The sequence below is a fragment of the Gobio gobio genome (genome assembly GCF_949357685.1).
Source record: "Gobio gobio genome assembly, chromosome: 15".
NCBI lineage: Eukaryota > Metazoa > Chordata > Actinopteri > Cypriniformes > Gobionidae > Gobio > Gobio gobio.
This window is the reverse complement of record NC_137108.1, coordinates 30,943,584-30,965,010: the sequence shown is the minus strand read 5'-3', so window position 1 is coordinate 30,965,010 and position 21,427 is coordinate 30,943,584. Positions and strand designations below refer to the sequence as shown.

Genomic DNA, 21,427 nt, shown 5'->3' with positions numbered 1-21,427 from the left:
TAAAAGTCTGACATTATGACTGACTACAAATGAGAGAGCTCTTCACCCCCTAAGGGTTGTTCTCTGCAAAAAAAGGAGAGAACCATAAACAGGGGATGCAATTTGTGAGAGTATTTTGGCGGGATGACAAGATAATGTCAAGTGTCTTCCTCTTCAGACAAACTCACTGACGGCGGACTGAGAGGGGTAGTGGACTGACAAATTAAGAGCTTGTGAGGGTGTTCTTATGCATACATACTATATGTGTAAAAGATCATCTTTGATGTGTCTGTAGTAAAGAGAGAATTTGAGAATATGCATGAGTATGCGTGTGAATGTGAATGGCGGCCGGGTGTGTATTTGTTGACCTCTCTGAAGATCCTGGTTCATTAGCGTCTTTCATTCCTGTCACTGTGGAGGCTCTTAAGAGTAATTTGCGTGAGTGCAGAGCTGTGCATCAATATTTTGAAGCGTTTTGAAGTGTCCACATAGGCAGAAAATCAAGTTTTTCATCATCCTCAAATTGTTCTCAGGCCCCAAGTATTTCAGACCCCAAATATCACAGAGAAGCAAAATGAATGATATTAAAGGAATAAAATGAATGACATTAATTTATTAATTAAATGGAGAACACACAAAACCAGGCTTTACCATTGGCAATTGAATGGGAACTAAGGCTTTTAAGCTTCAAAAAGAACATGAAAGTACTATAAAAGCATCAGTCCAGTTTTGTTCTGAAGCCATATGACAGCTTTGTGTGAGAAACAGATGAAACAGAAACTTAATTTGAAGGCTTAAAATCTAAACAAATGTTATAACGTTAGACATCATACACTTGCAGGCTTTGTAAATGGTTACAGAAGAAAAACTGGGCATCATACACTAAAAGAAAAATAAGGATCACACACCACTTTCAAGTTGATCCAAACACAACAAACATGCATCTTGTTGCTAGGATACGCATGTCAAAAAAAAAAAAAAAGGTTCTAAAATTGGCTCAAAATATCAAACATGTTTGATAGTCTGAAGCTAAAACCAAAGTGGGTGCACTATACACTATGCAATTTTCTGTGAAATCAGTCAACTCTGATTGGCCATTATCTGCAACTGCCAACTTTCGGCAACTAGTGTCGACTCCTCTAGACTACACTAAAAAAAGAGCCAAAAAAGAGATTTAACTCAGACTGAAAAGCCAAAAATGATTAAATGCCCATGTGAAGGATACAATGCAATACTAAAAATATCAGTTAAGGCATGACCATTGGACAGTGAAATGCTCATTGGGTCAGCAGGGTCAGACAAAAACAGGTGGCGAAGAAAAGACACATGTTAACTGCGAAAGAATTAAGAATTAGGTGTGAAACTATCAGGAACCCTTTAGTCTCCAGCGCCACCATTTTCCAGAACAGCATCCTACCTGGAATCTCCAGAAGTGCAAGGTGTCAGGATCTCAGAGACTTAAGTTAGGTAAAGAATCCTAAAAAATGACCCCCACTTAAGAATCACAAGCTGAAGTGTTGTAAACTCAAGACAGACTCTGTGATGGCTAGTTGCCTCACTGTGAATTCGCACCCTGATGTGAATTCATGCATTTCAAAGACACTTGGTCTCCACACCTGCCAGCCCCACACACATCAAACCAAGTGGACCTTCTTCGACCACCACAGAGTCTTTGCAAGTTCACATTGTCGTTCCTTCGCTCAACACGGAAGGAATCGATTGCAACTGCAACACCAACGGACCGAACTATCAAGACTTTCTCCTGCGACTGTATGCGGACGCTCTTCAAAAAGCTCAGGCAAATGCAAGTAATGTACGATATACAAATTCGCTGTGTAGTTAGTTAAAGCTGTAAACCCCTTTGTTCAAACAAAGGAGCTTGTTGTCTTAACTGATGGATCTCCCAGTTTTTAGACTCTTTTCATAACTTCATTCCTCTGTTCTGAACCAGTTTTTCCATCACTTCCACTATCCATTCTACCCTATGTTTGTATGATTTTGTGTTGTGCGTTTATGTTAGTTATGTGTTTGTGTTTTAGTTAAATAAACTCTTGTGCACATTCGTACAAGTTCATTCTGGTTTGCTTATAAATAAATTGTCACTTTAACAAATCAATCATAGCTATGAGCTAAGTAAAAGTTATTTTTCTGTGGCCACAGAAAATGTCCTTTCTGAAGAGTTGATAGACAATCAGTACTGAATATTCGCTGGACGAACAGATTATTTGATTGTAATATTAATTCAGTTACAGTAAGTTAATTCGGTTGACTGAAACAAATATTCATAATTAATTGTAACAAGTTATGATTAATTATTAATATTTCCCCTTTGAGCAAATTTGTTACACCGTCATATGGACGAGTCAAATGGATTGCTTTTATGATGCTTTTACATCTTATATGAAGCTTGAAAGAATTGTATAGTTCCAGACCTGTATGACTTTCGTCTGTGGAACACAAAAAAAGACACACACCTTTTGGGCTTAGCGAGTCTCCCTCCAGGTAAAAGACTCCTCTGCGCAGAGCCACTTCCTGAAGTATGATGCCAAAACTGTAGACGTCGGCCTTTTGTGTGCCTCCTAGAGGAAAGCACTCCAATCTCAAGAGCTCTGGAGCAGTCCACAGTTTCCCTACACACAGGCATTGGCAGATGCACACAGACAGGAGACTGACAGTGAGCAACAGAGACCGTAACTGAGGTTTGCATGCATGCACGTGTTGTGAACATTTTTGGCATGCGAGTCAATTTGACACATGAATCGACAAAGACGAAAGGTCACATGACTGACGTGCATAATAAGAGTGGGCGTCCTCCGTGTCTGACTCGGTCCTGATGGTGGACAGCCCATAGTCAGTGATCTTTAGCACAAAACGATTGTCAACCACACAGTTGGAAGACTTCAGGTTGCCATGAGATACAATCACACTGTTATGGAGGAAAGCCATGCCCTGAGGGGAGAGAAAGATTGAAAAATGTATGAAAGAAAGCAAGAGGGCAGGGACGGAGCAAAATGAGAGAAAATGGAAAGTTATCATAGAAAATGAACACTTAAAGGGGTAGTTCAACCAAAAATGAAAATTCTATCATCATTTACTCACCCTTATATCATTCCAAAACCCGCAAGACTTTCATTCATCTTCGAATCACGAATGACACAAAAATTGAAATCTGAGAGATTTCTGTCCCTACATTAACAGTCAACGCAACTACCACTTTGATGCTTCAAAAAGTTCATAAAGAGATTGTAAAAATAGTCCATATGAATGAAGCAGTTTAGTCCAAATTTTCTGAAGAGACATGATCGCTTTATATGATAAACAGATTTAATTTTTGTTTATTCGCATATAAACATTAATCAACACACACACCAGTTTTGCTTAACGGAAGCTCAAGCATGCTTGTTTGACGTGCGAGAACCAATGAGGTTCATTCTCGTGTTACACAGCACTTTTGAGTTTTCTGTTTATGTTCGCTAATCAATATTTATATGTGAATGAAAGCATAAATTCAATCTGTTCATCATATAAAGCGATCGTGTTTTGAAATTTGGATTAAACCGCTCAATTCATATGGATTAGTTTTACAACCTCTTTATGAACTTTTTGAAGTGTCAAAGAGGTAGTCAAGTCAAGTCAAGTATAAAAAATATTTAAATATCTTCATTTGTGTTTCGAAGATGAACGAAAGTCTTATGTGTTTGGAAGGTGAGTAAATAATGATGAATGATTTTTTCCATTTTTGTGTAAACTAACCTTTTAAGGTACATATCAATTTGTAAAGTACAGGGAGGGGTCTCTACCTTTACTATGTCACTGACTAGTGAATATTTGAACATCCAGTCTAGTGTGATGCTTTCATTCTCCAAAATGTCCTGTGTGCAGATGCAGGAAAAAAACTGAGACAAGTACATATACGTACAAGTACATATTAACAAAGCTTGGTGCACAAACTCTGCTATTGTTGGGAGTCATTGTTCAGCTAACCTGGAGTTTCTCATGGTTAAATGTAGACCGTTTTATCTACCCCGGGAGTTCACCTCCACCATTATCACAGCAGCCTATATTCCACCCGATGCTGATGCCAAGCTTGCTATGAAAGAACTTCACGCAGCCATCAGTAAACAACAGACTGATCACCCGGAAGCTGCGTTTATTGTTGCAGGTGACTTTAATCACTCAAACTTAAAGTCAGTGCTACCCAAGTTTCACCAGCATGTTTCCTGCCACACCAGAGGAAACAAAACCTTAGACCATGTTTACACAAACATGGCCGGAGCTTACGTTGCGACACCCCTCCCCCACCTAGGACAGTCAGACCACCTCTCTTTGTTTCTCAGACCCAAATATTCACCCCTCATCAACCGCGTGAAGCCATCAATGAAAACCATCAAGGTGTGGCCTGCGGGGGCAGACTCCACACTCCAGGAAAGGTTTCTAAACACAGACTGGAGTATGTTTGCTTCTCAAGCCACCAGTGGCGCTCACACGGACATTGACTCCCACACCTCCTCAGTATTGGATCATATCAATACCACCATCGACAGTGTTACAACCCAGAAACAGATCACCACATACCCTAATCAGAAGCCTTGGATGAACAGGGAAGTACGACTCCTGTTGAAGTCACGCAACACTGCCTTCAGATCAGGAGATGCACAAGCCTACAGCGCATCCAGGGCAAACCTGAAGAGGGGCATCAAAAAGGCCAAGCACTGCTACAAGCTTAAGATTGAGGGTCACTTTTCCAACTCTGACCCTCGACGCATGTGGCAGGGCATCCAGGCCATCAGTGACTACAAACCCCCCCACTCCACCCCCGCAGCCACTGATGTCAACTTCCTGAATGAGCTAAATTACTTTTATGCTCGTTTTGAAAGAGACAACAGAGAAACTGCCACCAAGCTCAAACCCTCAGCTGACCACCCACCAATCACACTCTCCTCCACAGATGTCTGCAAGGCACTGAGCCGGATCAGCGCGCACAAGGCTGCTGGACCAGACAACATCCCTGGACGTGTGCTCAGGGCATGTGCGGAGCAGCTCGCTGGGGTTTTTACAGACATTTTCAACCTGTCTCTCGCCCAAGCAGCTGTACCATCATGCTTTAAACGCACTTCCATTGTGCCAGTGCCGAAACACTCCAGCCCGAGGTGCCCTAATGACTACCGCCCTGTAGCACTCACACCCATCATTATGAAGTGCTTTGAGCGGCTGGTCCTGGAACACCTAAAAGACTCTATACCATCCACATTGGACTCACACCAGTTTGCCTACCGCAGCAATAGGAGCACAGAGGATGCCGTTTCCATGGCACTGCACTCTGTGCTCACCCATCTGGACCATAAGAACACGTATGCACGCATGCTGTTTGTTGACTTCAGCTCAGCATTCAACACTGTCATCCCATCCAAGTTAATTGCCAAACTTGGAGACCTGGGCATCAACACTTCAATGTGCAACTGGATTTTGGACTTCCTAACTGACAGACCCCAGAATGTTCGATCAGGATCCACCTGCTCCACATCCATCACTCTTAACACTGGTGTACCACAGGGCTGTGTGCTAAGTCCGTTTCTCTACTCCCTCTTCACCTCCGACTGCAAGCCTGTGTATGGAACTAATTCCATCGTCAAGTTTGCGGACGACACTACGGTGATTGGTCTCATCAGCAACAACGATGAGACTGCCTACAGGGAGGAGATCCAGCACCTGGCCACATGGTGCGCTGATAATAACCTGCTCCTCAACACCACCAAAACGAAGGAGCTCATCGTGGACTTCAGGAAGGAGTCAAGAGGCACACACGACACCATCCACATCAATGGAATGGCTGTTGAGCGTGTCTCCAGTTTCAAGTTCCTGGGGACCCACATCTCGGCGGACATGTCGTGGACGACCAACACCTCCAGCCTGGTCAAGAAGGCTCACCAGCGCCTCTTCTTCCTGAGGACACTGAGGAAGAATCAGCTCTCCTCGGCTATCCTGGTGAACTTCTACCGCTGCGCAATAGAAAGCATCCTGACCAACTGTGTGGCAGTATGGTATGGGAGCTGCTCTGTTGCGGAGCGCAAGGCACTGCAGCGGGTGGTGAAAACTGCCCAGCGCATCACAGGAACTCCACTGCCTGCCATCGAACACATCCAGAGGAAACGCTGCCTGCATCGAGCTCGCAGCATCCTCAAGGACTCCTCTCACCCAGCCCACAGACTGTTTTCTCTCCTGCCCTCCGGCAGGCGTTTCAGGATCCACCGGAGCAGGACCAGCAGACTAAAGAACAGTTTTTTCCCCAGAGCTGTCTCTTTACTGAACTCAAACCCCCGTTGATCCACTTCCCTCATAAACTGCGAACTCTCCTACCTCACACCTACATTCACTTTGTTATTTGCACTACCGACTGTTTATTACAGTAACAACTGTTTACTTATGCATTCTGCACCACCATACCGTAACTGGATTATGCTCATTTGCACTGCCGACTGTATTTACAGTAACAATGTTTACATTTGCATTTTGCACCGTACTTCTAACTGGAATATGCAACCACTTTCCACTGCACTTTTACACTTTCTTTCGGATAGCTCTGTCCATAATTTATTGTACTAACTTAATCCACTGCTATATTCCTCATATTAGCCTAACATATTATTGTATACCTCTAACTGTAAAATTCTGTTCAAGTAATAACCGTCTGTATATTTATTCATAGTACATAGTCACCTGTAAATTCTGTTTATAGTAATAGCCATCTGTATATTATATTCTAGTACATATTCACCTGTAAATTCTGTTTTTAGTAATAGCCATCTGTATATTTATTCACTGTATATATTCATCTGTAAATTCAGTTCTACTTATAGTAATAACCATCTCTCTACTTATACATATTTATATATATTCAGAACATTTTTATGTCCTGCACTTACGCAACCATTGTATATCCTGCACTTGCTGCTATTGCACTTCTGGTTAGACCTAAACTGCATTTCGTTGCCTTGTACTTGTACTTGTGTAATGACAATAAAGTTGAATCTAATCTAATCTAATCTAATATACATACCGATACATATATGGCTCAAAAAGTATTTTGACTTAAGGCAAACTACTCAAGATGACTTAAAAGGATTTAAAATAAGGCAAAACAAGCATGTAAATAAGATAAAAACAATATATGCAATATATTGTATTATTTGGTTATTTTTTTATAACAAATATACATCTTTCTTGCTATGCCAAGCTCTAAAATATTTTTAATTTAAAAAATAAATAAAAAAATTTAAATAAAAAAGATGGAGATCCACGGTAATAATGTTCAAATGCATTAGATGAAACATCTACTGAAAATATAAGTGCCTGAGGGAAACTCGCTTAATAAAAGGATCTAGCATGTTTGCAGATGCTATTTGGTTCGATATTTAGAACAATTCAATGAATTAATTGTCGCAGACACAAACAAACACAGTTACTTCCCACATAATTGGGAATTTTGTAAAAGGGTAAAAGATTTCCCTATGCAGATTTCACAATGGGTTCAAATCAGTCATGCAGATTTGCCACATTGACGAACAGAAAGCTGTTTGACTTCTGTGCTTCACACATCGCTACATCATTGACAATAGACAATGGGCCTTTTTTGATTGTGAATTTTCACTAATGTGACTGCACCTTTAGGTTGGCAATTCCACATTTGGGACATTTAAAACATTGTTGTGGCACATTTTCATATTGATGTATGAGTGTGGCTCAGCAGCCCATCAAAAAGATCTGAAACAATCTATATATCGATCAGCCCATGGCCCACACAAGGAATCTTAATTAAAACAAAAATTCAGAATTGTTTCTGTAAGGGTTGAGTTTAGGGTTATATGATAGAAAACATCATTAGCACAGTAAGTCAATGAGAAGTCCCTACAATGACAGAATCGTGTGTGTCAGTACCTGCAGGCTGCCTCGAGGGCAGTATTCTGTGACGATGCAGATGTTGGGCGGGTCGATGCAGGCGCCGATAAAACGGGTCAAATGCTCATTCTGCACATCTCTCATCTGGAAAACAAACAGGCACTATTGTTCATAATTCACAGTATATCTTTACAAACATTTATAAACTAAACGCTTCACTTATTGTTGGTATTTTGTGAAGCTACAGTACCATTTGAAAAAGTTTAGGGTCAATAAGATTACTCCATTAGTCCAGTCTTCAGTGTCATAGAATCATCATATTGGAATGTTTTCTGAAGGATTGTGTGCTCAAGAAACATTATTATCAATGTTGAAAATGGTCGTGCCGTTTAATGTTTTTATGGAAACCGTGATACCTTTTTTTGAGGATTGTTTGATGAATAGAAAGTTCAAAAGTCAGCATTTATTGTAAATAGAAATCTTTTGCAAGATTATACATGTCTGTACTGTCACTTTTGATCAATTCAATGCATTCTTACAAATAAATGTATTCATTTCTTTCTTTTTTTTTAATCGTACTGACCCAAACCTTTGAATGGTAGTGTATTTGTAATGATTATAATCAGATAATTATGATTATAGCAGAATGAGCCTCCTTTAGAGCAAAAAAACAGCATTTAACACTCACATGCTTCAGTTCAAACAACACTTTCCTCGTTAACTCGATGCGCTTTTTGTTGATGTATTTAATGGCTACAATGTTTCCCTGGGGAAAACATAAGCACACACACACGTTATGTTTGCAGTGGGTAGCATGTGTGCATTTTGAGGTTTTAACAAGCATTTCAATTGTAACATTTTACAATAGGGTATCAAGTTGAATTATAAATAGGTATTGCATTAGGTATCATCAAATTATGAAAAATACTGTGAAAGCATTTTATGTAGGTTCGTGTAAATTACACATTTTTAAAATTTCAACTTTTATAAATTATTATTATTAAATGTATAATGAACTAACATAATCTGGAGGTCTGAAGACAATCAAATAACCTATTATTAAGAATAATAAATGGTGTAAATAATGTTGTGTTTATTTTTAGTTCATAATACCCAATGTGTTACCAAACTGAACATTATTGTAAAGAGTTAACATGTCAACTTTTAAAAAGCTTGTCAGAAAGATACCTTAAAGTAGCCGGTCTTGGCAAACAGCTGGAAATTACCATCAGCTGTCAGCAGTGATCCATAGTTCGAACCTCTCTGTAGAGAATGAGAGAGAACAAGTGATACAATGATGATAATGAATATGATAAATAATTTAAAAAAAATTAATATTAAACAGAAAACCAGAGGGCTGGAAAATACATTTGAAACATTTGAGTGTGCACAAGTATGTAGTATGTACTGTATCTGTGTTTTACTAGAGAGAGCGTGAGTTTGCTGCCGGTGCTTCTCAGGGCCTTTTCCAGATTGCTCATCTGAATGTCCTCCCAAGCGATCCTCCACAACTGAGCAACCAACTCCTTCTCCAGCTTCAGCTTTCTGTGTGTACATACAGTAGGTATACAGTAGGTTTAGAAATGATTGATTAGGTATCAGGTATCAAAATCATCTTGCTTGCTCTCAGCCTCTCACCTGTATATAAACACAGTCACAGTGAAGATGATGACAAGGATGAGGAAAAGCACAATGGAAATCATCTGGTGCATTCCGATTGTTCCTAAAAGGAAAGTGGGAAAGTGACGGAGATTGAGAGGAGGTTAAGCAGTCGGACTGCAGAACTTGTGTAAGATACCTACGTTCGTGACAGTCAGGGTTGTCGTTCTTAAAGCCGCAGTAGGGCACATCCAAGGGAATGTCACCACCTGGCCACTGGATGGCCATCCCAGGAAGAATCTTCATCTGCTTCTGAGTGCCGTTATACACCGCTACAATCTGCAGCACAACATGAAGTAATCAATAGGAAAACAAATGGTCACTATGAAGATGCATAATTCTATTCATATGATTAAGAAATTCAACATCTAAAACGGAAAAACAGCAGTGTTCAATGTTAGACTTGTTGCAATACCTTAAATACCACAAATCCAATCAAAATTACTTTTTTTTACAATTCATTATGGGGGATTAATGTCTATTAGTTTGAAGAACATCTACACAACCATTTAAAAGCTTGGGGTCAGTCAATTTATTTATTTTGAAAAATGAATACTTTATTCAGCAAGGATGCATTAAATTGGTAGACAGCAAGGACATTTATAGTGTTACAAAATAATTTTATTTTAAATAAATGATGTTCTTTTGAATTTTCTATTCTTCAAATAATGCTGAAACAAATGCATCATGGTTTCCACAAAAATAGGAAGAAGCACAACTGTTTTCAGTTATATATATATAGTTATAAAAATATATATAAAATTTCACACTTCTAAGAGCCCTCCAAAAATCGGCCACTAGTAAAACATCTAGTATAATATTATTTGAAAATTACTTGCGAAAAGTAATTATTTCATAAGAATGATCTACCAGCCAGGGCTAACTGAACCTTGACTACCTGATGTCAACACAGGAGAACAAAAAAACTGCAGTTGTCAAGTGAATCCTTAACTCTCACAGATAGCAAAATGTTAAAAGGAAAAATGACAGAATTTAGGGGGGGAAATTACAAGGACGAGCTTCATTCAGAGAGCAGCTGAGATCTTTAATATCCATTCTGAATATATCCGGTACACTTTCACATTCACAAACATTCTCCTGACTGAATATGTATCCTATAATTAACCTCCCTACAGCCTGGCCTCCCAATTACCAATCAAGTGTCTTTCAGAAAGGAGGGGGGTGTGTGTGTGCGTGTGTGTGTGTGTGTGTGTGTGTGTGTGTGCGCGTGTGTTGGTTTTAAATTTATACCACCAATCTGCCCCTTGTTTTTGAGATTCAGGTGTCATATTCAAATTAATTCGTCTGTAACAAAGGCAAAACTGTATGGATGACACACACACATATCTGCAAAATGTAATTGCATTTCAACCATCTATTACTAACAGAAGCATTCAAACTGAGGTGGCACATGTACATATATACACACACTATATATATATATATATAAATAATGAATTAACCATGTGTGCCTCTTAAAAAATAATGGAAAATTTCCCCTGACTAAAAAATTATAACATCAATAAGAAAGCTGTGAGACAAAGTGAGTATGCAATTTTCACTAACTTGAAAGTTGCCACCAATCTTGTCAGTCATGTCCCACAGGGCGAAATCAGTCTCTCTGTCTCCATTCTCATCAATCTGCACCAGGCCAGTGACACCTGGGAAAACCAAGAGACAAAGTGTGTTATAGAGCTCAATGCAGCAAATTAACATCAGAACATTAAAGAAACAATAGCTTTGATAAAAGTGAAGTGTAAACTTCAACCTACTCAAGGTTCATGACCTGCCTGGCCATTGGAAGCTGAATTTAGTGGAGCGTGGGAAACAACCTAACGCCTGGTTAGATGTAACACGCATGGTTTAACACTTTCCACACATGTCAGGATGACGAAACTTAGTGTATATACTAGTTGCCATAACATTATTTAAAGAAAAAATCTCTGGAAGATATTACTAAACATTTATTTAACCATACCAAAAGTACATTTCTTACCCAAGTTAATTTTTCATCTCTATGTTTGTGTTTATTTAAAATAAGACAAATCTGATATTATTGTAATGTTATATGTTATTAACAGTTGAGATCGTTCTTTAATGCTGATCTAACCAGCAGAAGACACGAGCCGCGGTTTAAATCCTAGTTGTGCAGATGCGGTTCGTTGTAACACTGCGTTACAATGAGCCCCTATAGAACTACATTATTATATTCCATACTTTTATGAATTCTTTTGAGAAACCACGAAAAAAGGGTGAATAATTACTGCGAGTTAATGTTCAGAAATGATTCGTTATTATTATGTTTTGAACTATGCTGTATAGCTGTATTTAGCGATGTGTTTGTTGTCAAACTCAAAAATGAGTATATTTTTTATTATAAAAAAATGCCATTATTTTATTTAAAAAAGTGTATAATTGAATTGTATTGACAAAATATTTTAGTTTGTCTTGGATATTTTTTTGATTATATCAGGTAACATTTTAAGCTGTCATTTGGTCATGTTACAATGTACCCCACCTATGGGGCATGTTGTCACATTTCACTTCCATTCTTTCAGGGTAAATCAAGAAAAAAACATACATTGTATTAATGAAACAAAACCACAATTGTACTAGACGTGTGAAATTAATGTGGGAAAAAAAAATACTCCAAGTGGATTTACACAAACTGAGACAGTCAAAAAGCATTAGGTTGTGCCCTGCTCTCCCCTAAAGCTCAGCAGTAGCCCCAGCATTAAAACAACAATCTAAACAAAATGATCCCCCTAAATGATGTACATCTTTTATGGAAGAGTTAATGCAATTGCTTTAACAAAATAAAAACACACTTAACATTTTTAGCTTTTAAACTCTTTGGAACTTTACTTCCATTATAAGTGCCTTATTATAACCATGATTTTTCCTAATTTTTACAATAAAAAAACATTCCATTTACTGATCTCTAATATACCGTACATATAAACATCACAGAGACATCAGTTAAACATGCAATACAAACTTTAATGGGATAGTCCAACTTTTCTCCAAAATATCTTTTAAATGCACAAAATAAAGGATTATTTACCTTTAATGGTGCAATAAGCGATTTCTGAGAAACACTGTTGATATTTGAAATCAACCCAAACAAACACCCCACACTTCATTGCTCCACCCCCAAAATTCACAAACACACAATGCAAGAGTGGATGTCTCTTTAGTAACTGAAGTAAAGCAAAATAATGCTTTGCTAAAAATAAAGTGAAGATGGAAAAAAATATATATACAGTACAGTACACAATACAAGCAAGATTTGGTTGTTAGTCGCCAGCAGCACACCAGCTCCAGACAAACAATGACACTCAAAACTAGAGCTATAGCTAACATTACAACAACAGCATGTCTTGGTTCTTATGTGAAACATAAAACAAATGTTACTCATGTATGGAGCAACATTGCGACCTTGCCTTCTGTTTTCAGGCCTTCCTGCGCTAAAAAGCTTTTCTAATATTAATGTGGGTCCTAAAGCTCTTGCCTGATCATAACCCTTCTTTTTCCAGTGATATTCCTCTTTTGTAATGTCTCTCAGCCATTTCTCTTTCTAGTCTTTCTTCAGATCTCCCTCTCGCTAAATACCCCCCCCCCCACCCCCATCATGAGTGTATACACCCCCCTACTGCTGATTGGCTACACTGTGTTGTGATGCTGCGTCAGATCCACTTTCAGCATTTCTCCAAAATCACTTACTGCTCCTTTAAGAGAGTTAGAATTCTGCAAACACATTAACATTGAGTATCAACCACGTTATGAGTTACCATAATGATTATAATCACACATAGTGAATCAATCCTTACACAGTGTGTGTATGTGAGTATTCAATTAAATGTAATTGAGTCTCTTGAAAAGCTTCCGGTAGTGCCCAGTGGTCCCATCTTCGGATGAGGGTCAGGTGTGGGCTGTAATTTCCTGTGGAGGCCACTCACCTCTTTAAATGGGCTACAGATAGACGTCGAGTCCAGCTCAGAGAAAACACACAGTGACATTTAGACTGATATGAAAAGCTTAAGCGTTATCAGACTGGAAATGTCAAAGCCATTGGAGAGCGGGGAGAGCGAGAGAGAGAGAGAGATGTCCTCACATCGGTTGATAAGGATAGCTTTAATAGGTCTACATGAGCTATAAAAGGTATGGATGCACACAGACAGTGAACAGTGACTGCTTGTGCAAATTGTATTCATATTGTGAGTAATGTTTTATCCCATATTTCCCTTTGGAGGACAAAGGGAAATATCCCTGAACACTGCCAGTCCTGCCATTCACTGACATTATAATGCAGCCAGGACATTTTTAAATATAACTCTGATTGTATACGTCTGAAAGAAGAAGGTCATACACACCTAGGAAGGCTTAAGGGTGTGTAAATTATGGGATCAATCACCTTTAAGTGTGGTATGCCACCATGACAATGTAAACATATCTGTTTTTATGTCTTGGGAAATTAGTTATCTACCTGGATAATATAGATAAAGTTGTGTCTAAATTGTGAGAATATATATATATATATATATATATATATATATATATATATATATATACACACACACACATACATACATACACACACACACACACACACACACACACACACACACGTCAACCTTTTGCCTCTACTAATTAGAAATGGTCCTTTGGAAATGCATTAAGTATTTTATTTTTTAATCTCTATTCATATTAGGTCATAAAAAACCTATGTACAAGAATTACAAAACAACTAGCAAAATGTTTTTAAAAATAGTTTTTGATATAATAGTACACAAATTATGTCTCAGTGAAGTATTTCACATCAAATACCGCTTTATATAATATCGCAAAATTAAAATGATGGTACTTTAATAACACAAGGATCATTTATGCAATTGCAAAACAAAACTTGCAATAGCAAACCTTGAAAAGAGAATTAGTTCCAAGAAACTAATACAGGCGGATGAAATTAAGGGCAATGGGCAGATTGCACCAATTTGACCCATTAAGTCTGTCCCTTTCTGAGCTAGGTATAACAGACACAATTTAAGAGAACATGCACTCAATCAATAGATCTGAAAAGGATTTCATTACCTTTACAATAAAGATAAATGATTTTAGAAATAAATAGTCTACTTCCCCTTTCAAATGTCACATTAAAGGCAGAACAAGCATGTAGAACATTCTGTGCTTCCTGTCTATTCAGGGACTTTATACTGCTGTAAAACCCTTGCACGCTCAAGTTAGTAGTGCAGTCTTTAGCAAGCATGAATGCAGGATATATCTGTATTAGCTGGATCCAGCTTAGTAATTAAATTTTTGGGGGGCAACTGCTGTAAAAGATGTCTGAATGAGCATCTTAATTTTTAGAGATCTAATTGCAATCAGCAGACAAATAAGTCATTCTGTTAGCTCTTCTGTGAGTTATGTTTTGCTATTACAGCATGAACGAGAACATTATCTTTAGTTTTGAATCAATGTATTAAGTTTAAGATATAGCCTATTTTAAAGGGGACATACTACCTTAAAGGGGTCCTTGTTTTTTTGGGTCTACTATGCTTGAAATGGTCAAACGAAACTTTATTTTTCACATATTTGACATTGTTGCAGCACATCCTTTCCCAGTCTGTCAGTAACACGCTGTTTAATGTGTCCCTATGAAGCCCCTCCTTCCGAAAAGCACAATGTTCTCTAATTGGTCAACTAGACCAGTATGTTGTGATTGGTCAACTGCTTCGAGCGCGTTTTGGAAATGATGCCCCTTACCATACCCGTAGGTTTCAACACACTACTCAACCAGGCCTTACCCCCTTTTTTGTATGCCTTGTGCAGGAATTATTTAATATTATTTATTTTATTTAAATGAGGAAAATTGTGACGTGTCTGTTCCCGGAATAAAACTCAAGGCTACAATCGAGGCGTTTCTGATAGTTCAGAAACAGTGCTTACTGATAGAGAGAATAACTCCCTTTGGAGTGGACTGAGCTTTGCAGACTTTTTCATGCTCAAATAGCAACATTACACACTAAATAAAGTTTAAAATGTAACAAAAAGGTCCTCTTTAAAAGTGAAAGGAAACATTTTTACTTCATTGATACTGTTTCACAATTTATTCTCCAAACTGTTTTAAACCAAATGTATTCGGAAAGGACATCTACAGGAATAGCCATGCATGAATGAGTCTGGGTTTGGCTCATGTGGTGGTCTATCGCATTCAGACCACTAGCTTAGGTCAAACGTCTCAAGAAACACACCTGGCTGTGTGTGGGTGGGCGAACCAACCAAATGTAACCACCTTTTTGAAGCAGATCCCATGGCAACAGGACACCTGCTGATTTCAGAATAATGTGAGGGAAGTCAAATACTATAGATTGGGATCAAATAAAACGGAAAGTGGTGGAAGAAGGCTGAGTGAATGGATGGGTGATAATAGGACAAATCTCTTAAAATGCCATTTAAAAAAAAATTATTCTGTGAAACTGTATAAAAAAATAAATAAAAAAAAAGCACTGTAATATTGACAGATATATGTTGAAGGTGATCTATGAAGGATGTGATACATCAAGGTACAATGAACACTATGATCAATTAAAACTTAAAGACCCCCTGTGGTGAAAATCAAGTTTTTAAATGTCGCTTGTATGTGGTGTTTGTTAAAAGCTTTCAGGCAAACCATGTGCAAATTCATAAGCCAACACCATTGCTGAGTATTTTCTTCTCAAAACTGCAGTGAACCAAAGAACCAAAAAAGCGGTTTGAAATCACTGATGTTTCTGACGTCACAGACTACCTTGTATCCAATCACGGAAATGTGTGGGTGGGCTTTAGCAAATAATTACTTTGCTGCGAAGCAGGGGAGTCTCAAGAGAAGCCAGGTTATCCCGGTATATTTTTCTGTTGATATGAAAAATCTTGATATGAACACTTGGAGTTAAGCTTTTCTTTGAGAAAAGAACAAAGAAAGGCATTCTTAAGAAAGGAAGACGTGTTCTGAGTTTTGCCGTCCGGATACGGCGAAAGTTTAATCTATCAACTAGCTCCGCTTCACCTTCCTCATTGCTCTGGTTGGTTGTAGCGTCATATTGCGTGCAGAGGGAATTTGAAAGACAACCGTTTAGCCCACCCCTCGGATTGAGCCCTGCCAATGGTGTGTTCCAAGACCCAACATCTTGATGTGGGTCTGGCTTGTCAGGCTAGGTGAATTATGTATATGATGTTATGATGAACTATATGCCTTTCTCCACTGACGTTCTATGATGTTCATGTACTGATTTTAGAAGGCAGACTGAAATGGCGAACGGGAATGTAAGACCGCATGAATTCGCTCCAAGGATCGGTAACGAACCGCGGTGAAGGTCGCATGCGCGTTCAGTGTTTCAGCTGGAAAAATGGATTTGATTATAATATTCTTTATCTGACTCCATTTATCATAGTTGTCGCATTTAGAAGAGAATGCCAACTGGTTGTTTGGTCATTTATATTTGAAAGTTAATCATACATTTAATCATTCCGTTTTAACCCTTTGTTGCAATTATACCGTTCCGTATTGGAGATAGTTAATAATTACAGATTAATTCAGAAAGGATCAAAAATGTAACAATTTATTAACAATCAAGTAAATGTAAAATGTCAATTACATCATAGACAGAAATCTCTTTTAAAAGGAAACAAATTCTAATTATGGTTACACGTAAAATAGCTTCAAAAAGATGTAAACTTAAACCCTTAATTATACTCAGTAGGCCTATGCCTAATGTTACCTGTGAGAATGAGAGAGCGAGAGAGAGAGAGAGAGAGAGAGAGAGAGAAAGAAAGAAAGAAAGAAAGAAAGAAAGAAAGAGAGAGCTAAAGAGCAGCTCTCTCTAGAGAAAGCAGAGAATCAAAAGAGACAGAGCTACAGTTCGGATCTTCTTTTATCCTCTTCCCTTATGTCACCAAACTCAAATATGACTCTTTCAAAACTGACCAATCAGACCAAACCGTGAGACGTTTGAAAGTAACCAATCAGACGAAACTGCTCCCATTGTACCAAAGGTGTGAAAAGCAATTGGCCAGTCAGCCATTCTTTTGTCCTTAGAAATTCTGATGGCGTTAAGGGGGGAGGGGGTTGAGACAATTTCAAATATCTTGGTCTAAAGCAGATGATTTTGTTCTATTTCAAATATCTTTGATTATTTTCCACCTTACAGGAACATGGTTTGTGTAACATAAGTGACACATTATTAGCTGTTTGATAACAGTCAAGCAAAAGGCTAATCCTATTAAAGGGTTAGTTCACCCAAAAATGAAAATTCTGTCATTAATTACTCACCCTCATGTCGTTGGACACCCGTAAGACCTCCGTTCATATTCGGAACACAAATGAAGATATTTTAGTTGAAAGCTGATGGCTGAGAAAGGCTTCACACAGGCCTCCATTGGCATTCAGTACATTGACACTTCCAAGATCCATGAAAGGCACTTAAAACGTCGTTACAAAGTCTATCTCACCACAGTGGCTCTACAATAATCATACAATCCGACGACAATAGTTTTTGTGCGCAAAAAAAAATCAAAATAACACCTTTATCCAACTTGTTCTTGTCTTCCGTGTGCGCCTCCACGACGCATGCGCGAGAATATGACGTAGCGCCGGTGTTCGGGAATCGATGAAATACACACTTAAGCTCCATTTTGAGCACTACGCCGAGACCTAAAGCACGATCAATGTAGAATCCAACAGCTTAGACACGCGCGTCTTCCTCTGCTCGTAAACAAATCGCTTCTGGGTCATATGTCCGAACGCCGGATCTGCGTCATATTCTCGCGCATGCGTCGTGGAGGCATACACGGAAGTCGAGAACAAGTTGGATAAAGGTGTTATTTTGATTTTTTTTTGCGCACAAAAACTATTGTCGTCGCATTGTATGATTATTGTAGAGCCACTGTGGTGAGATAGACTTTGTAACGACGTTTTAAGTGCCTTTCATGGATCTTGGAAGTGTCAATGTACTGAATGCCAATGGAGGCCTGTGTGAAGCCTTTCTCAGCCATCAGCTTTCAACTAAAATATCTTCATTTGTGTTCCGAATATGAACGGAGGTCTTACGGGTGTCCAACGACATGAGGGTGAGTAATTAATGACAGAATTTTCATTTTTGGGTGAACTAACCCTTTAATTACCAGTGTTTCCCCTACCATTGTTTTGGGGGGGCGCCCCGCCCTCCCAAAACGCCCCCCCGCCCCCCCTGAATGAATGACAAAAAATATTTATCATTAGGTCGACAATAAGAATTGCCCGATGGTTCAGTGCCAGCGTGAAAGACACTCCCAGAGCTGCATCTTCACGGAAACTGATCATTTGCGCATTTTTAAGCCTTGGCAATTTAAATATTCAAGCGCTCATAGACGAGAAAGTGTCTCTCAGTTTGATACTCGCGAAGGACAGCAACAACACACACACACGCACGGCCACGCGTCTCACAGCGCGCGAATATTCACACAAAATTATATCAAAATGACTGTCTTGTTTAGTATCATCGTAAACATAGTCGGTTAGGTCTTTTAAATGAACGTAAACATGAAATTTGCCAGTCACCGCCAGCATTTATGGTCATTTTCACAAGTTTTAATGGCCCACAGAATATCTAAACATGCAATATATCAAAAGAAAGAACAGACCCACTGTTTTATTCCAGCTTCATATATTATTTTTTTAATCAACACTTGAATGTTGCAAGTTTCATGAAAAAGCAACATTTTGAGCATAAAGCTGAAAAAATCACGTTTTTGTAAAAGACTAACGTTACGTCCGAACGATGAACAAAACACAGATGTTGTAGATCGAGTCCATCAACACCCCAAAGCTTGACAGTCCTATAACTCGTCCTGGGTTGACATTTCATTCAATAACATTAGGCAGTTGTGATTTATATGCTGTTTAATGGTGATGATCGCGTTATTTTACATAATGCATCTGCTTATGATAGCGCACGTTCCTTCTTCTTCGGCTGTTTTGATCAGGAGATTCTGTTCTCGTGCAGGAAATGCGCTACAGCGCCCCCTACCGTATAACAGTGAACACACATGGAAAGCCGGAAAATATCGTCATTGGCTATATAAATATTGAGATATCAAAAGACAAAAAAAAAAATCACTCACTGCTCTTGACTGAATAACTTTTAATAAGGGTTAATCTGTATTTATAAGCAGTGGCATATCATTTTATGCAGACTATGCAGTGATATTTTACATTTGATTACTATTTTTGTACCTGACAATCTAGTTTAGACCTACATGAAAATAACTGTTTATTTAATTTGTATATGTTTGTTCTGCTGTATTTATTTGTGCATTTGCTCATAATTTGATTATTTGTTCTTATTTTATTACTGATGGTCTTTAACAATATAAAAAAAATATATGAGTTAGGATATTAGTTTTTAGAGTCATAACCTTATTTATTAAGCTTATATGGCTCAAAAACAATACTAGGCCTATTTTATTTTATTTGTCGGTTTTTTTTGTGGTGGGGTCAGTGAAAATTCTGACAGGGCAAGTAAAAATTTGAACCCCCGAAAAAAATCCTTAGCATTGAGCCCTGAAATATATTCCCCCCCAAAAAGACAACAACAAAAAAAAAAACACGAATTTGCGTGTAGTAACTTTAATGGTAAAAATGCAATGGAGAAGGTGACGAACCTAAAAAGGCAAAAAAAAAATTTTTTTTCTTAAAAGCAACAAAATCCAGAGCAACAACTCAAGCAAAGCCAACCTCTGTTGTGTTGTAAATAGTTGTGTGATGTATAAATAAATGTTGTTTATATTTATTTACCAAATTAACCCCCCCCCCCCCCCCCCCCCAAAGCTGTAAACCTAGGGGAAACACTGATTACTGTTCGATGTTGTAAAGAGCGATACCTTTGTGCAGCGTTAACTACATTAACTTGAGTAAAAGTTGACAGAGAGGGGTCTCTGAGCTCGTTTGAGTGAGTGGAGGTAGGGATAATTTGCATATTCATGAACCACATACAAATTCAGGCACTGGTAAGGACCCTGGCTCACTACATCTACAAATAAAACCCTAGCACATCCTTTAGGATGCATACTATGTTTTGTAACTGTATTCAGCTCAGCATCATCACCTTTTCTCACACAGTAAATTCCAAATTACCGGTACAGAAAGCAACCGTCCTTTCATTGAGACCGCTTTTCAGTTGTTTAGATACCCAGCGCTTAATATTTTGTGAAAATTTTCAGTTTTAGTTTCAGACACAATATCTTCACAAAATGTGATATACAACGTAATAGTGTCTGATCAGCGTCTTGGCAGGATTGAAAGAAAATGTCCCAGCTAGCCTCCTCGAAGCAGTCCCTGAACCTCTTTACAATTGCATTTTCTTGGTGACAGGTTTCACTCTGTCCACTACAGCCTAATATTTGACCAGGAGATGAATTACATTGTGGTCTGTATACTACTTTATAAGCATTGCACATATTCCCGTAACAGCAATCAATAGTCCAGTCTAAATTATATTGCTGAAGAGTAGGCAGATATTCAGATAAGTCGCATTAATTAAGTATTAAAACATGTCAGTCTGCAGAGCAAGTGAGTGCATCATTTTAGCTCTTTGCAATTCTCGACGTTCGGTCCAGGTACATAAGTAAATAAATCTGGTCAAACTCTCGCGGGAGATAAAATGGTCTTAAAGTTAAATTTAAACTTAAAAAAAAAATTTTTTAAATCCAGTGTGCACACTCCCTCCCGTACACGGTACCGTGTGACCCAACTATTGTCATCGTTTGGTGACAAGTTGTTGTCTCACGCCTCCTCTTGAGCCACGCTTTTTCCTCTCTTTCTTTCACCTCTCGACCATCTGTCATGCATGCCACCTGATTGCTTAACAATCCTCAGGTA

General features: G+C 38.4%; 1 protein-coding gene across 1 annotated transcript in view; it reads right to left on the bottom strand.

Moving 5' to 3' along the window:
• Positions 1-21,427, bottom strand: part of npr1b (natriuretic peptide receptor 1b) — a gene marked incomplete at its 5' end in the record, with an annotated part of 59,375 nt that overhangs the window by 7,978 nt on the left and 29,970 nt on the right. The window contains 10 exons of the mRNA XM_079836836.1: positions 2,454-2,609; positions 2,769-2,928; positions 3,780-3,851; positions 7,915-8,019; positions 8,564-8,641; positions 9,064-9,138; positions 9,300-9,420; positions 9,514-9,598; positions 9,678-9,813; positions 11,101-11,195. Coding sequence (XP_079692962.1) covers positions 2,454-2,609; positions 2,769-2,928; positions 3,780-3,851; positions 7,915-8,019; positions 8,564-8,641; positions 9,064-9,138; positions 9,300-9,420; positions 9,514-9,598; positions 9,678-9,813; positions 11,101-11,195 — 1,083 coding nt within the window. The remainder of the gene's footprint in view (positions 1-2,453; positions 2,610-2,768; positions 2,929-3,779; positions 3,852-7,914; positions 8,020-8,563; positions 8,642-9,063; positions 9,139-9,299; positions 9,421-9,513; positions 9,599-9,677; positions 9,814-11,100; positions 11,196-21,427) is intronic.